This window comes from Drosophila innubila, assembly GCF_004354385.1.
Source record: "Drosophila innubila isolate TH190305 chromosome 2L unlocalized genomic scaffold, UK_Dinn_1.0 4_B_2L, whole genome shotgun sequence".
Taxonomy (NCBI): Eukaryota; Metazoa; Arthropoda; class Insecta; order Diptera; family Drosophilidae; genus Drosophila; species Drosophila innubila.
In genome coordinates this window covers 3,677,692-3,689,363 of record NW_022995372.1, presented here as the reverse complement: position 1 = coordinate 3,689,363, position 11,672 = coordinate 3,677,692, and the positions used below count along the sequence as shown (strand labels likewise).

General features: G+C 36.4%; 1 protein-coding gene across 2 annotated transcripts; it reads right to left on the bottom strand.

The window, feature by feature from the left end:
- Window positions 1-2,543: 2,543 nt before the first annotated feature.
- LOC117780833 (serine/threonine-protein phosphatase 1 regulatory subunit 10) lies at window positions 2,544-10,571 on the bottom strand. 2 transcript variants are annotated; one of them, XM_034617503.1, is made up of 7 exons: window positions 10,439-10,571; window positions 10,045-10,248; window positions 9,878-9,975; window positions 9,541-9,815; window positions 7,839-9,281; window positions 4,418-5,832; window positions 3,437-3,601 (listed from the first exon to the last, which is right to left on the bottom strand). In XM_034617503.1, exons 2-7 carry the CDS (start codon window positions 10,045-10,047, stop codon window positions 3,437-3,439), a joined length of 3,399 nt encoding a protein of 1,132 aa, XP_034473394.1. In that variant the 5' UTR covers window positions 10,048-10,248; window positions 10,439-10,571. The 2 variants fall into 2 exon arrangements, with proteins under 2 accessions (XP_034473395.1, XP_034473394.1); XM_034617504.1 differs by lacking the exon at window positions 10,439-10,571 and having other exon boundaries at window positions 2,544-3,601; window positions 10,045-10,281.
- Between the last annotated feature and the right edge of the window lie 1,101 nt (window positions 10,572-11,672).

Genomic DNA, 11,672 nt, shown 5'->3' with positions numbered 1-11,672 from the left:
TATTTCTATACCAGCCAAATAAATATTGAGTGAAATAGGCAATCATAACAAAGGGGCTCCGCCCCCTGCTCGCTTCGCTCGCGGTAAGGTGCGGCTCGACAGTCAAGAACGCTCGACAGGGGGATACCCTGAGCCCAGGTACTCTTATATAAAAGTTTATTTTCGACTTGTTCCCATGATTGTTCCTATGGCAGTTATAAGATATATGGAACCGATTTGAACCAAATCTGGTCAGAATGTACAAAATCAACATTAATGCATATTCTATCAGTTTGGTTAGCATGTCTTAAAAAAACAAAAAACTTTTTCATACTAAAACTTGATTTTCTACCCCTGACAGCTATATGATAAAGTCGACCGATTTGACCGAACTTCGGACAGGATAGACAAAACCAAATTAAATGCATATTCTATCAGTTTGATTAAGATATCTCAAAAACAAACAACTTTTCATACTAAGACTTAATTTTCGATTGAGCGTCTCTATTGCAGCTATATGATATAGTTTACCGATTTTAACCAACTTTGGTCAGAATGTATAATACCAACAAAAAAAAATTTCTTACTAAAACTTCATTATCGATCTATCGTTCCTAAGACAGCTATATGATAAAGTGGTCCGATCCAAAAATAAAAACAAACTTGATCTGCCACGCCCCCTTCTGCCTGTTACATACATTCTGCCAAACACAATATACCCTTTTTTGCCCATTTTTGGGCATTCATGGGCTCAGGGTATAAAAATAAGTATTTCATCGTACCTGTGTTGACAGTCGCCGAACCACCAGATAGATTTTCTTGTTTTGGCGAAGTTTTTCGATGAGATATCATTATCTTGATCATGTGTGTAAAATTTCTTGCCACCATGATAAGAGAGTGAATCACCTGCAGTTCCAGTCGCATTTCCCAGAGTGTGTAGAATATATTGTTGATCCTCGTTACCGATGGCAAACTTGTCGTACAACTCATACGCTTTATTTCCCTCGAAGTCCTCTAGGCCAACAAGTAATTCCTGTCTCCTGTCTGTCCATTTGTTCTCGTATCTACATCTTTTCGCTTTCGTCACTAGCGCGAGCTGCCGTCCGCAGTGATAAATTTAAAATTACCATATCTTCTATTTATTAAGGTATAAATACATATGTAAGTTACAGTGGCATAAAATAAAAAATGAAGTCAGATTCGACTAGTTTTGGGCTGAAGTTATTGACAATGAATGTCATTTAATAGTTAGTATAATAGACTAGCAAAATCCAACATGGCGGATCGAAGATAAATCGTACAAAATATATATTTTGCATTCTAATTGGACTTTGTCAAAACCTAGAGCAACCAAACTTGGCATGCAGACTTTTAAATTCATAATTGGAATAATTAAAACCCAGAAAAATGATATCAGATCTTGAAAAAGAGATTCACATTTAAAATTCATACACCAAACGTAATCAAACAAACATAATCTTTATATTTAAACAGATTTGTATACAACTGTGTATCGAAAGCTTACACTCAAATTACGCATGATAATAAATTTATATTACATTTTATATTATTTATTAAATGTATTCATATTTATTCTGTTTATTTGACAACTTAAAAACTAATCAATACAGTTAGTCCGCAATTTTATGTTTATTTTCCGCAGGTCGATAAAGTTTCTTTAACGTCTGCCAACTAAAATACCAGGCGAACAGAATAAGCAGCAAGTATTGAATCGGACCTGTAATGTGAGTAAATCCATACAGAATAAGCACAGACGATAACTGCAATGCGCTCTCACCCACAAATGTTCTCCCCACATTTCAATCTTGTGTAAACACACACATACATATGCAGGCGCGTTCCTATTGGATCATAACTGCTGGAGATAACGTTCACTCCATATATGGTAGCCTGTATAGACTCTCATTGGATCTTATCGTATCTGCTGCAGATAGAATTCATTGCTTTATCTCTAATTATTTAAGAACAATCCATGGTACATTGAATATTATTTATTAAATATGTCAATATTTATTATATCCTTTGTCATATATTACTAATAAATTATTTTTTCCCAATAATAATTTACTTTTTGTTAAAGTTTCTTAAACGACGACCAACTGAATTACCAGGCAAACAGAATCAACAGAAAGGGTTGGTGCACTGCAAGTAAAAGTGTATACAGAATATGCACACATAATAACTGTATTGCGCTCTCACCTACAACACACACACACATATATATGCAGACGCGTTTCCATTGGATCATATTCCACTGCATACTACGGTTGCCACTTAATAAAAAAAATGCACACAAAAAATATATTAAAAAAAAAACAAAAAAAACCATTTCATAACAAAAAGATCCAAAATTTTATGGTGTATATAAATTTATTAAGTTCTTTTACAGTTCTTTATCTCGTTTAATCAAATATACTTAAACCAAAACAAAAATAAAATTTTTAATTTAATCTTAAACTGTTATTTTAAAAATCAGCATGTGTTCTGAATTTTTGTAAAACTGTTCAATAAAGAAAAGTTTTAAAATAAAAAATAAGTGCATAAGTAAACAAACACACATTTTTTTATTGGTTTACGTAACTTTTACTGTTGGTACCCAAAATATCTAGACCTTAATTACATTCCAAATAATTTTTTTCTTTAAAACCAAAATGAGCTAATTCCAATAAAAATATGTGTCATTCCGCCAACAGAAAAAAAAACAGTTTTGGCGTAAAAACGACAAGTGTGGCAACAATGCTCCATGTGTACAATGCTCTCTCTAGCTTGCTCTCTTTGGATCATAACTGCTGTTTTGCTCATTACACACATGTATATGTATGTACATTGCGGCATTACATGAATATTCAAATTTAAAGCGGGATTTCGTATGCACCTGCTGTGGACGGTGTTCGCCTGGTATTTCGCCTAGTACATTTAAGACGTTATTCAATTTTGATGACGGCAATCGATTAGTGGCGATCGATAGTTCGCTTTAACGATAAAAGTGAAATGTAAAAAGTAATCGAATCGTATTTTTTTTCATTTGACTTGGTCGTTACTATTTATTTTATTTACTTATAATCTAAGAATATTTAAATCAAGTGTATAAAGTTCAAAACGATTTTCTACGTTTATACATTATATCTATGTACGATATATGTAAGTACATCTAACTGAACAACATTAATAGCTAATTATTTATAAATATATATATACATGATAAAAATAAATCTTAGGCGCCTTTTGGGATGCCAATAACATACACTCGGCGTCCAGGCTACAGTCTTCATTGGCTTGGGGGTAGGGGCAATTTGGGGGCGTGACCCTTTTGAATTGGGTCACACATTCCATATATCGCAGAGATTTCAATGTTTTGTGAATATACATGAATGAGGTTGGGTGCTATGATGAGATCTTATACATTTGAATCTTCCTCAGAAGATTCGGGTGAATCCTACATTCTCTTCTTCTGTGGATGCACGTATTTGCACGCCTTTCCCATGTGACAGTGTCCTCGCATAAATTGCTTGCAAATACCGGTGTTGTTGTTTCCACCACCACCGCCCCCGCCACGATTGGAGCCAGAGCCCGCTGAGCGCCAATTGCCACCGGAGTTATCCTGAAAGTACAGTTGCTGATTAAACATCGGTCGATAAACATATGTAGAGTGAAAATATTCTGTGGAGCGATATTATTTTAACGATATCGATATTATTTTGCTATTTTCCCTTAAAGTGTGGTAAAATGAAAAAACAAAATTTTTTTACTTCATTTATAATTTTTAAGAAATTTAAATATGTCAAGAGAAAAACATGAAAACTGTCAACTTTTATGTTTAAAAAGATAGGCAAAAAAAAAACCAATTTTAAAATTGATAAAAGTTGCTTTCGAATCAACGAATTACGCATAATTTAGAATAATTATGTAGATTCGCCAGGTTATTATATTAAAAAACTAGCTTTCGTTTTTCTTTTCTCATACATTTCTTAATGATTGAAAAACTATTTATGTATATTTATTTAAATATACTTTCAATAGTTTTCTCAAAAGCAAACATTTTTTCATCATTAAAGTGTTTTCTTTGCTTTTTAATAAGCTTTTTAATTATAAAAGAAAAAATTGTTATAAAACATACTTTTCATTTTGGCAGTAAATTTTTATGAAAACCTCCAATCTATAATATCAATCGATTTTTTGTAAAAAAAAATTTATCAAGTAAAAATATTTCGATTCATATCGACATATTGATGATATTGTTATTTTCAAATAGATTAAAAATAATGTTTTCATATAGAAATGCTGATCATTTTAAAAATATTCGAAAACATTCCCTTTCATATTCTTTATAGCATCGATATTGATATTTTAAAACATAGCAAATTTAATATCTTTTCATATCGACATTGATATCTTTCAAAATATGAAGAGTCCTTACCTGGAAGTTGTTGCCACCGCTTCGCCAGTTGCCGCCGCCTCCGTTATTCTTGCGATTATTAATATTATTGCGTGGTCCACCATTTGTCATTGGTCCCATGCCCATGCCATTGGGCATTGGTCCGTTCATCATGGGACCATTGGGTCCCGGTCCGTTCATCATCATGGGCGGAAAGTTCATGTTATTAAAGCCCGGCGGCGGTGGTCCAAATGGACCAGGTCCATGACCAGGACTGCCAAATGGTCCGGGAGGTCCCATGAAATTGGGCGGCATGCTCATATCCATGCCTGGTCCCGGACCCGGACCCGGTCCATTCATATTATTCATCATGGGCTGTTGCCAAATTGGTGGAGGAGGACCATTCGGCGGCATATTCATCGGCATCGGTTGATTGGGACTTGGATTGGGCATAAAACTGTTGGCAAACGGCTGGAAGGGATTGGCGGGCATCAGATTGGGATTCATGCCGGCATTCAGGTTATTCAAGCTATCGGTGAAACCCATTTCCGAACTGCTGCTGCTGCTGCCACCAAATCCTTTTGGCTCCGGCCACGGCAAGGCGCTATAGTCATTGACAGCATCCGGATTGCCGGTGAGATCATCAATGGGTATAATGGGTATATCATGCGAGAAATGTGGCTCCAGTTCCGCCTCGGCAGCGCTATCCGGAATCATGTCCGGCGAGAAGTAGAGAGCACGCAGTGTGGTTGCTTCCCGTTCCGCTTGGACCAAGCGTTGTTTCGACAGATTCCCATTGGGATGATCCGGCACATTGTCCACCTCGCTGGGGGTTCGCCACTCCGTTTGCGGCTCCATGTTATCATCAAATCCTCGCCTGGCTATATTTAAAGCGTCGCGTTCACTGTAACGCTCCATGTTCTTCATTTCGAGGAAACTCTGCTTAGTCACATTCACACGCTCCGAGTGATCCACCTCAAAGTAACGGATCTGGGTAAGCTTATCCTCCGGTTGCCATGTCAGCTTCTTCTTGGGTCCCTTGCGACGGTGCAGCATTAATACGCCGGGTGGTCCATTGGGTCCACAGCCAGGTCCCGGTTTCTTGGGCTCCTCCGGCGTGTCATCAGCATCATCGGCACTTGCATCTCCATCCGGATTGTCCTTTTCCTTTTGCACCTGCTGCTCAATGTCCTCCTTGACCTTCTTTAATGGTATATCATCATCGTCCGCATCGGATCCCGTTCGGCTCTCGTCGTTCTCCTTGGTGCTATCATCGGATTTATCCTCGCCCTTCGACTCATCCAATGTGTCCTGGTAGAACTTCAATGGCGCCAGCGGTGCATCCTTCTCCGTTGGCGACATCGCCGCATTCAGCTTCTTGCGCTTCACAACCTTCTTGGGTTCAATGGACGCCGCCAGCGCATCCGAGAATAGGTTCGTCTCGACCAAAGTACAAACTGCAAAAAGTAACAAATATTATAAATAAAATAAGTACTTTCTCATATAAAAATCATAAGAATTATAAATAAGTAAGAATTTAAAAATTTAATTTTCATTATAATTAATAATGAAAGATGTTTATATTGTTTGTATTAAAGTTCTTAATTCATAAAAATTATGAAAACTTAAAATAAATTAAGAACTTAAATGTTCAAATTTAATTAATCTTCGTTACAATAAATAATAAAAATTTAATGCTCAACAATCAATTTGAAAAATTGAATAGGAAAGGTTAATATTAATAATGATTATAATTAATATGTATTAAAATTCTTAATTAATAAGAATTATGAAAACTTAAATTAAATAAAGAACTTTAATGCTGAAGTTTAATTAATTTTCGTTACAATAAACAATGAAAATTTTGATGTACTTAAGATTTAAACATCTTTATTTATATGAGCTTTAATGCTCAGAAATCAATTTAAAAAAGTTAATAAGAAAAGTATACATATTTAATGCGGACATTTAAATAATGAAAATTAAAAATTAAATAATTACTTTAATATCACAAATTTTACAAGCACTTTAAATGTACTGCAAATATAAATGAATAATACATTATTTATGCATTAAATTGCTTACTCTTCTCAAATATTGTTTGTTTGTTATTAAGCATTAAAACACTTATATCGCGTATATAATTTTATGAATATAAGCACTTTAATGTTCAAATAAATATAACAAATAAAAATAATTACAATTGAAATACGCATTTACATACTCAATTGGAATTATTATACGTACTCTGCGGGTTTTTGCTTTTGTGCTTTACAGAGAGAAGGATACCAAAAGAATCTACGACGCTGACCTGACCACATAAATAAATACACAGCTACTCAAATGGGAATCCCCTCAAGCTCTTGACGAGCTACACTCGAAGCAGAGCTAAATTAGTGTACATAAAATGTACAAATTCTAAACAAGCACACAGTGCTCATCCCCCAGGATGTGGCACGTGGATACTGTGTATTCCCTCTCTCTCATCTATCCTCATTTTAACCCCTCTGCTGTGACTCCAACTAAAACGAACTGATCTCATCTCGCAAGTAAAAAGCGGCACCTGTTCTCAGACCTTGGTAGCGCCATGAAATATGCACGGAGAGCAGCCTACAGTCTTCAGTCAGCAATCAACCAGCACTGATAAGCGCCATTTGTAGTAATTGTTATCAATTACACTCAATTGTGAGTATTTTGACCTGGTCAAGACAATTCAGTTCAAGCCAGCGGCTGAGCCGTGTTCCATGTATGCTACCAAACTCTAAGAACCGCCAGCTCAAGGTTGATCAATTTTGCATATATTTTTATTTGAATAGAAAAAGTGAGATTTTTCTATATATGTAGGAAAAGTCGTATTTATTTTGTTTTGCATGTAGTTAGGTTAGTAAGCTGAATCTACATACCTTATAAGCTAAATCAATTATATTGTATATATATATAAATATAAGGGTATAGAGATATGGATGAATGTGTCGAGATTGAGATTTATTTTAATACTTAACACCAACGGCAACGTCTGTCTTCGGTCTTCCACTGAGGCGCATGCGCAGTACAGTTGGTACAACTGTGTGCATCCAATTCTCTTCCAGACATCCAATTTTTGAAGCCTCCGAAATTCCGTATGCCAAACTAAATCACAGTTCAATCTAAAAACCATTGGTCGTTTAGCCCACATTTTGATTCGCATTAATGTTACGTATACGCAACGTGGCCCATTATTCCATTTTAAAACAATTCTAATAATAATAATTGCAAGTTTCAAGCAACAAACCAATCTCAGTCAATCAATAAATCACCCACCCAAGCGACAAATTAAAATTCCTTCAAACCATTTCAAGAAAATTACACAAATTGGTCTCTCAAAAAAATCTCTTCAAAAAAAATCAAAAGCAAAAACCCGTGTAAAGTCTGTAAAGAGATATAAAGAAAATGTTAGTAACGTGTTGATCAAATCGTTGCTTACTCTTTTTGGGCGCTATCAATTTGGCAGCTCCAGGTCTCTCCACATGTCCGCTCACATTGTTAATGTCAATCTTGGCCTTCTTCTCCGCCGGACTGTCCCTTGGCGGCGGTGGCGATGAACGCTTCAGTGTTGGTATAGACGGTAGCATCGATGATGGTGTTGTGGAAACTGTGGAGGATGATGATGTGGATGGTGTCGTCGTCGCCGCCGTCGTCGTTGGCTTCTTTAGACCCTTGCGGGATGGCGGCGGAGGCGCCTCTTCCGTCAGACCATGGGAGCGAAATTTAGATTGATACGTCTTTACGGTAGCATTCTTTTCAGTATCACGGCGTATTTCAATTGAAATTGATGCCTTTCTAGATAGTATGGGTATTGATTTGGGCTTCTGAATATCGACATCGCCATCCTTCTTCTTATCAGATACGAGGGCAGCTGCTGCTGATGCAGTTGGTGGTGGCATTAGCTTATTATCTTTATCGTGCTCTTTCTTAGAGTTAACCAACGAGGATTTCTCCTTGTCTTTATCGCGACTGCGATCTTTGGAGGAGCTAGTGGAGGAGGAGGATGACGATGACGACGAGGAAGAGGAGGACGATTTTGAAGACTTGTGCTTAGTTGATGATGATGATGAGGAGGAAGATCCTCCTCGTTCCTTATCTTTGTTAGAGTTAGAGCTTGAACTTGAGCGTGACTTGTCTTTGTCTTTATCACGATATTTGTCACTCGAAGAGGAGCTACGATGTGACGAACTCTTTGATGAGCTCTTGGACGAGGAGGATGTTGACGAAGAAGAAGACTTATGGCTAGATGATGATCTGTGACTACTGCTAGTCGCCGATGATGATGATTTTCTATCCTTATCACGATCTGTTTTCACCTCAGTTTTCTTGTTCTTGTCACGTGCAGTTTTGTGCTTCTTGTCAGCATCCTCCCCGGCCTTTGATTCGGTTGTACTACAACTATCATCTAACATGGATCTCTCACAACTTTCTATACTGGTATTGGTATTTGTATCAGCCCCTGCCCCGCCTCCTCGACACTCAGCAGCGCCCGAGTCAGGAGTTCGTGGCAAGGAACTATCGTCATCATTATATAGACTATCTACTGATGATGCAGCAGATTTGTCAACTGTTTTGATTTTTAGAACTATTTTGCTTTTGCGTTCTCCCATCGTCGTTATTGTGTAGTTTTGTGTATTGGAAACGGATGCTTCACCGCTGTCCGTGCTGTCCGACGAATTCTGTTCCATATTGGCGTTTGTAACAGAGTCCAAACTGCCAGGTGAAGCCCTTCCCGCTTGTCCCGATGGAGAATCCTTTGTTGTCGGGGATTCCCCGGTTGCGGCTCCGCCCACTGTCGAATTTGCAGCAGCTGCGCCGTTTGGATTTTCCGTAACGATCTTTAGCCATTGTTCGACCAGTCTTTTAGCCAGAATACGCACACCTGTATTAATAATAAAAACAATCAGATTAATTAATTTACAATTACTTTAAATTATTTCAATTCATAAAGTACCGTCACTTGCAGCCAGTGTTGCCAGTTAGGCTTAATTTAAAATGTTAAGTAATAAATTAATACCATAATGTATTTTATGTTTCTAGTTAACTCTTTCTTTAGTATATTAATTTTTAAATCCTATTCCTTTTTTAATTTTGTTTTCTTTTTTTAAATCTGGCAACACTGTTTTTGTTTTCACACTTACCTTCATTGCCGCCATCCTTGCAAAGTCCTTTGACCAAAACGGGCGCCGAATTGATTTTTAGTCTATTCACATCAACCGGTGAGAGCAGTAAAAGTTCCAAAATTTCCTGCACCAAAGGCCAGTTCATAGTGCGTATGCCATCACTAAGCCAAGTACACACCAGACCCCAACCACCGACCGTCATAAAGTCACCCAACAACTCGGTTTTCGTCGACTTTAATATCTGAACATATACGCATTTGGACACCAACTTTTTGGAATATTTCGTCATCAACCTAATGAAAATAGAGTATCATAATATTAACGCTAGATGGCGCTAGCTAATTTGACAACTTACCCCTCTATGCGTTTTACTTCCGTTGTGCTGAGTATGCCACCATTGTTGTCCAAAAGCACCCGAAGGCACTTCAGCAATTGCAACGGTATTATTCGCGGCTGGAAATTATAAATAAAGCAATAATAATGTAAGTAAATTTAAACAATTACAAAACAAAGCGCACTCACCATTTTTTTTTGTAGTTGTAATTTAATTAAATTATACGGCAACGCCGTTAAATAGGAAATGCACTGCTGTCGTCTCTTTCTAACGAAGACGCCCTTATGTAGCAAGCGTGAAAATGTAAATAATTAAGATACAAACACCTCGCAGAGATTACGTAATACAGCAATTTTAAGCCATCAAGTTGCAATCTTTTTTTGTTTCAGCATCTAAAATCGTAGAAAAAAAAAATAACACTCAATAATTTGCACACACAATGATCAACTACACCATCAACGTAATCAATTTAAAGAAAAGCCAAACATACTATGCAGTCTCTACATAATGCAAAATCTGCAGTAAATGACCTTCAATAAACAGTTTGAAGTTTGTTTATGTTTACAGACTTATTATTATTACCAATTTTCTGCTTCAGAACGTAGTAAAAAAAAACGTGTTTTGCGTCGCTGTGGTAAAAATTAATCACCGTGGTGAAATAAATCAACTTAACGCAATCGATAATTGCAACGCAGCCCTGGTTTGAGAGCTGACCACTCGCTTGACTTTTAATTACGCAGTTTAATTTCTAGAAAAATTTTCTTTTTATTTGTATACTTTTTTATTCGACACGCGCTTGAAGTATTTAGAGTAAACTGCTACAGATTATAAAGTATTTCGACTTTCTTAAATCTTTAAAAGAGTTGGCAGCGCCTCCTAATGCCACGTAGACAAATGCTTTGTAGACGCCATATTGATTTTTTCACATTATTTCACAGTAATACGAAATACGTAGTATTTTAGATTTAGATATTTTAATGCAATACCAATATTTTCCACAGAATATTAACAACTATAAAACTGGCTCAAATTTCTGCAATTTTTGCACGACACGTCCACGCCCCAAAGTGACTTGGCATTTTTTCCGAAGACACTTCCTTTTACGTAATTGATAGTTTTTTTTATCAGCAATAAGGGCCTACCAGAAAAATAAATTCAATCAATTCATTTCTCAGCTGAACTTGTTTATTTTTAATGTGTATTTGAAAATTTATTGCGTCTCAATTAAATTCGAAAGTGAAAGTCCGAGGAGCAACGAAAATAACATCGACCAAACTCACCCAAATTCAACAATAGAATGAAAAACGAAGTGAATCGAATCGTTCAGAATAAGTTCAATTGAATTGCTCAACAAAGGGAACGAACCAGACCATCACGATAGTCAGATTAATATTTCTTGTGAACACTGTGACGCTCTGTGACAATAACAAATAGCTCTCACACGAAATAAATCAGCTATGTTTGTCACAGTGCAACATTTATGTTATGTTAATGAGAACAATTTTGACTTGTGAATGAAGGTGTATAAATACATTTTGTGCATGAATGCCTGATCACATATTGTAACATACCATATAGTCACAGTGTGCCAAACATTGCTATCGAGAGGAGGAGCAAATTGCTATCGAGGAGTAAAGTAATCGCTTGCGGCCACACTGATATATTTAAATTTGGAGTATTTAATATTAAAAATGCAACAACTTTGTAATAAATTGTTAATTGTTTGAAAATTTAAAATTCGAAAATAGGTAAAATAAAGGTTATTATATTAATGAAGGTTTAAAGCTCGTCACCGCAAGGGTAGAGAAGTAACAAA